General features: G+C 40.1%; 1 protein-coding gene across 1 annotated transcript; it reads right to left on the minus strand.

Annotated features, from left to right (window-relative positions):
• Positions 1 to 2,627: 2,627 nt before the first annotated feature.
• Positions 2,628 to 6,006, minus strand: LOC137294019 (putative OPA3-like protein CG13603). The gene is made up of 2 exons (XM_067824937.1): positions 5,804 to 6,006; positions 2,628 to 3,905 (listed from the first exon to the last, which is right to left on the minus strand). The coding sequence occupies exons 1-2, from the start codon at positions 5,943 to 5,945 to the stop codon at positions 3,541 to 3,543; spliced, it is 507 nt and encodes a 168-aa protein (XP_067681038.1). The 5' UTR covers positions 5,946 to 6,006; the 3' UTR covers positions 2,628 to 3,540.
• Between the last annotated feature and the right edge of the window lie 363 nt (positions 6,007 to 6,369).

A 6,369-nucleotide genomic window follows, 5' to 3' on the forward strand; every position in this document is an offset into this window, starting at 1 on the left:
GCATGGTGATGTTGGCAGCTTGGTTTCCTGTGAAGGTGAGCTAGGAGTGAGTGAGTGAGTGAGTTTAGTTTTACGTCGCACTTAGCAATATTCCAGCTATATGGCGACGGTCTGTAAATAATCGAGTCTGGACCAGACAATCCAGTGATCAACAACATGAGCATCGATCTGCGCAATGGGGAACCGATGACATGTGTCAACCAAGTCAGCCAGTCTGACCACCCGATCCCGTTAGTCGCCTCTTACGACAAGCAGTGTCACCTTTTATGGCAAGCATGGGTTGCTGAAGGCCTATTCTACCCCGGGATCTTCACGGGTCAGGTGAGCTAGGACGATGTGGAAGGCGCTGATTCAGATTTATTGGTTGTAGATCATATTGAGTATGGGTATAAAGAAGATTATTTGTCAGGGAGTTTTAGGGACGAGGGTTAATAAGGTCAGTGAAGACTTGAAAGAGACTCTGCATCAGGACTAGCACGAAAACGATGGATTAATTGGTGCGTGTGCAGATGATGCCAGACCAGCGTTGACTATAACGTCAAACGCAACATGCTTCCAGCGTTGTTTAGCGGGCGGGAATACCAGGTCGGGTGGAACGCCGTGCTCTTGAGGGAAGATGTGGCAATTTATTCCATCCCTTTGGAAATGTTTCATCTGCATGGATATATATTACTACAGAAATAATGAATGGACAACTATTGTAAGAATGATGAAGGAAAGGAAGACGAGGATCCATGCAGGGGTCCTGCCGCCGGACGCATGACGATACTCAGCAACATATATATTACTTCTTCTTATATGCACTGGCAATGGCTGATGGTATTTTCACTACTTTTAGACTATCCACTACTTTATTTAAACTTCTCGTAGGATGAGGTTACTGTCAAATTCCTGTATTCCAGCGGTGCCTGAGAATTACACTCTTCAATGCTTGATTTCTCAACACGATTAAGGCGGTGTTCTAACGCTGACTTGTCTTCCTTGGCTTTGTACCGACTTGTACGTTCGACAATGAGATGTAGTGGACGTTTGTAGTCCAACACATACCTCTAATTTGCTGCTTCGTATTTACTGTGAGAAGACGTCACGCCATGACAGAGCCTTACTGTTTCCGAATTCTAAAATACCAGAAACATTGGCAGTATATAGAACATACCTAGGCTTTATCGAAACAATTTACTAATTAAATTTTGACTAATTAGGTGCCACAGGTCCTGGGGATGAAACATTTGCATGCCCAGTTAATTCCTCAGAATGTTTTCAAATCTTTCCTGAGAGGGATCAGTTATCGGCTGTTGGACGTGGTAAGTCGTCCATCCTTTATAATTATATATTTCATCAACTATTTTATTTGTGGCGGAAGCTGGAAGTCAACCTGATCTTGAATCATCTTTTCCCCCTCTTGAACTCTGCTGCCAGTTCTTGGCACCATGTCAGCTTGGAAGGTTGGGCTATCCAGGGCAACTCTAACAGTAGATTGCTGTAGACCATCCCTGTGCCATCACAGCCATACTGAAACGAATGCTTATGCTTGTTCGGCCTTTAAGTTTCACAATGTTGAGTCATTTGTAACCAGTACAGTTAGATGTGGTGCATTTTAGTGAAGTTTTACCTGTAACTGACAAGGTTTCTAAATTCTCTCAAGACTTTCTCTCTGGAAACAATTTCTCCTCTCTAAATTGCTGTAATTGTCAAAACAAATTCTATGTGGCCTCTGTTGTTAGCCAAACTACCTGGCAAAAAAATAGTTTTCAGATTTTACTAAAATGAAATACAGTGGCAAGCTTGATGTTATGGATATCGATGTATTGTGGAGACAAAATTGTCTGCTCCTCCTTTGTAATAGTAGTAAAGTTAATAGGCTTATGGCAACTGTTCCAATAAATTGATCAGATACAAAATGTTTTGTGTTTCCAGCATGCATTTGAACTGGTGGAGGTTGCATATTCCTTGGATGTTGTTTAAGAGATTGTCCCTGCTTTGAAAAAGAATCTTTCACCATAGCCAGGAAAACAAGTCTTTCAAAATTTCCCACCAGACCACAAGACCAGTGAAAGGACAACAGTTGGTCATTCAGAGGTCCTGATAAATGTTTGCAAGTCAGGGACCACTGGACCAGCATAAATTTCGCACACTGCATAAGTCTTTGAATCTATATTTTGTATGGAACAACAATCTCAGAATGTCTTGGTTGATCTATGAGAAAAGAAAGAGGAAGTGAGTTTAGTTTGCAGTATCTTCCAGCAACATCACTGTGAGGAACACCAGAAATGGGCTTCATACATTGTGAACATGTGGGGAATTGAACCAGGGTCTTCAGGGCGATGAGTGAAGGTCTATGACAAAAGATTGTTCCATACACAATTCAATGACAACTAACACAAGACAAAGGGTCTTCAGGGCGATGAGTGAAGGTCTATGACAAAAGATTGTTCCATACACAATTCAATGACAACTAACACAAGACAAAGGGTCTTCAGGGCGATGAGTGAAGGTCTATGACAAAAGATTGTTCCATACACAATTCAATGACAACTAACACAAGACAAAGGGTCTTCAGCACGATGAGTGAAGGTCTATGACAAAAGATTGTTCCATACACAATTCAATGACAACTAACACAAGACAAAGGTCCACTCCTTTATTCTCACTGACCCTGCTTTGATCTAGATTTGCACTATGTGACCACTATTTTAAAATTCACTTATCACAATCAACCACCATTGTAAGCACAGTCTTTCACGAGCCAACATGGACTCCAGGTTAGAACTGTCATTACCACTGGCTATGGAAATTAGTCCTTTTGATTTATTTCCGAGATTGCCATGTGAACATTTTTTGTAAAGTTTCAAATTTGAAACAAATACAAATGACACTGGCCAGTTAGTAACTACATGTTCACCAACTGATTGTCTATGTCCAGCTGCTTCTGACTTTAGATGGGGCTTGTCATGGAGGAGATACATTAAGAGATCATTACAGCCTTCCAGGTGCTGTCACATCCTGGAACGTCTCCCATCAAGCCTGCCATGTTTACAAAACAGTGCCAACATGACTGTACATGATATCACACTAGCATGTCAATCATTTGCTGCAAATCATCTGAACTGTTCGTAATCACAGTAATGATACATGTCCACACAACAGTGTATTCATACAGATTTGATTGTTTAAGAAAAAACAGTTGCTACAAACTATAGATACTATTACCATGTTACCAAATAACATAACATTATTACAGAGATACTGTAAATATGCTCTTTCCATGTGATACTTCACTTACACATGTTGCGTCAGAAAGCTATAAACTTCAGTAAGACTGCCATATAAAATTTGCTGAAACAAATCAGTAAAAAGGTACCAAATTCTTTTGCAGATTGCACAAGTTTGTTACGAAACACACCTGGTATGAAATTTCTTCTCATTCAAACTTTCTGGTCAAGCAAGTCTTGCAAATATAATAATGTTACTGCAGACAATTTCTCACATTTCCTGTTTTTCACACAATATATACCAGAATATCAAAACAAGCATCTGCAGCTATGTCTTCCCTGTTCCGAATATTCTGGCTGTAAGACTGAGGTTTCTTGTGTTTAGGTCACTGACAGTCCGCTCAAGTTCACGTATCTTGGTACCTTGCATTTCCGTTTGCAGACCTAAGTCTTGTATTTTTTTCTCTAATGACATAAGTTTCTGTCTCTCTCTCTCCTCCTTGATCTCCTCCTTTGTAGCGGACCTGTTGTATTCATACATCAACGTACCCACAGCAATGGAGAAGATGATGAACTCTCCCAACATCTCCGCACCAAGCTCTGTGGCCATCTCGTCACTTAGCTTGTCCACGTGCTTGGCACGACCAAGTCCCATGAGATTGAGGCGGAAGTTGACCTCAAACCAGTGGTAAACTGACAACAGAGGACAAAGTGGATTAGGAGTTGATCTTACTCTAGTGGAACACTGACTGAGTGAGTTTAGTTTTCCACTGCTTTTAGCAATATTCACCGCAGGGGACACCAGAAATGGGCTTCACACATTGTACCCATGTGGGGAATCAGTGGTTTTCAGTGGGTCATCTGAACACTATCATCACTAGACTACACAACCTTCCCTAAACTGACTGACGACAATTTGGATACGGATACATGTTCTCATTCATGTTTGTTTTGGAAATAAAGGATACTAAACGACCTTCAGTGTACTACCGTTTCCATTAAACAAGTGAATGAATTGGTATCAAATGAGCAAAAGCAAGTTTCATACTAAATCCTTCACAGGTTTAATGAAAATGGTTTAATGAGTTCAGTATTCTGTTTATTACTTCCAACACAAACTGATAGAAATTGAGGCTAGAGTGTGAGAACTCTAAGTTTTCCTCAAGTCAAATAGGGTCCAGTACCACTGCAACAGCTGCATTAGCATTGTGACGTCATAACTCAGAACCCTTATGACGTCATACATCTAGCGGTATTACTGAAAAATATTACACTGCAGTATCTTCCACGGGCGAGTAATAATGGTTAATATCTTCCATTAGTAATAATTGCTCCATGTGCTTACTTCCTACACAGGATAATTATTATCACAAAATACAAAAGCATGATTACCTCATCATATTTTATCCTTTATAAATTTTATTATCATAAAGTATATTTTTGTCTCTCTTAAATGGTTTTCTCGAATATATCATATTACGTCACTCGGTTAGTCATATGGAGTGAGGCAATATTTCCGCAAGATAACATCCTTGAACATTGCCAGAAACACTATTTTCAGGGACTGTTTACTCACTGTTGTCATGGTTGTAATGTGCAAGGTGTGCATCACCCGGAAGGGATCGTACACTAAATAGCATTCTGAATCGTTCGGGTACGAACCTTTTCGAGATAAAAAGTTCAAAAGGAATGTGTGAATGTCCACTTTCGCGATTTGGTAAGCTGTGTTCTGATTGGTCAATCTCAAAGGTTACCTGACGCGACCTCCCATAAGGTTTCGTTAGACTCGGTGGTGGAGTGTAACGAAAAGCACTGAGGATAAGTTTACTTAGACTGTATGGCTAGGGGGTGATGGGGGTTGGTGGATGATGATTTTCAAGGAGAAGCATGTTACATGTACAATGTGAATGATCCTACAATTTTTATGTATAATTTTCAAATAGTTTTACCTAGAAATTGTTGACCCTTCAACATGTGTACAAAATTGATGCCCCCTTCCCAAAATCAAAATGGTGACCCCACCATAAAATCATTATCACATCCCCAAGCGATAAATTATGAACGGTTCCTAATATCATTTTTAATTTTAATCCCTCTGATACATAGTTTGGTACACCAGAAATGGTCTAAAAAAATGTGGTCATGTAGGGAATCAAACCCTGACCCTTACCAAGCAAACACTTCAACTACAAGGCCATCCCACAGACACCTTATTGTTATTATACCACCCTAAGACAACTTAGAATGTACATCAATTTTCCAATGACATAATTTGATTTCACTAGCTTTGTGAAGTTCTCAAACTTATGCCAGTTTCACACACATCAACTACGGTGCAAACCTCGTGCCGGTTTGAATCAAGAATGTATTAAGAATTAAGTGAGTTGCGTCATTATATATTACGCGTTTTCATGGGGTATCGACCAAAGAAACCTCGACACTCTACGCCTTATTCTGGGTATTATAGCAACTGACAATACCTGTCATAAAACATCGTCAGAACTACAAGCTACTCAACAATCTGACACCAAAAGAAGATAGCTGTCAGGGCCGGCTAAGGTCATGATCGTGAACACATTTAGTATACGTACGCTGCGCTGGTGGCATGCACACATATTTCTTGAAAAACGGGCTGCTTTTCGCTCTCCTTTTCATGGCGTTAGCGACAGGCTTGCTGGCCTGTTTGATTATAAGAGATCCGAGTTTTACCAGGGGGAAGGCACCAGCAACCATTCTGAGACTGAAAATAACCTAAAAGTGTAAGCTTTAGTCATTTAGAGTTACCTCCCCAAGCATTAGACCGAGTTCCTGGCTTGTGGCGCACAGCTACAATGATCCCAGTTTACCTCAGAAAAACAAAACAAGCTCCCTACTCCGATAACCCCTTTGTGGAGTTCTCATATGCAATATGTTAGCATCACTTGAATCATTCCATGCTTCTGTAAGAAAAGTATCCATGCGATGTTGCGATTGTGTATAATTATTACCAACAAGGTAGAACTATTGCGTGAAATAATAATTATAACCTTTCCGAGTTTGGGATGTGATTATTCTCAATGATGATTGGTTAGTTATAACAAAAAAATGACAGTGACTCACTGGTAACAGGATATGTCGTCATTGTTAATGACGTCACAAATTGCTTAGATTACGTAAG

Source organism: Haliotis asinina, chromosome 8, assembly GCF_037392515.1.
Source record: "Haliotis asinina isolate JCU_RB_2024 chromosome 8, JCU_Hal_asi_v2, whole genome shotgun sequence".
NCBI lineage: Eukaryota > Metazoa > Mollusca > Gastropoda > Lepetellida > Haliotidae > Haliotis > Haliotis asinina.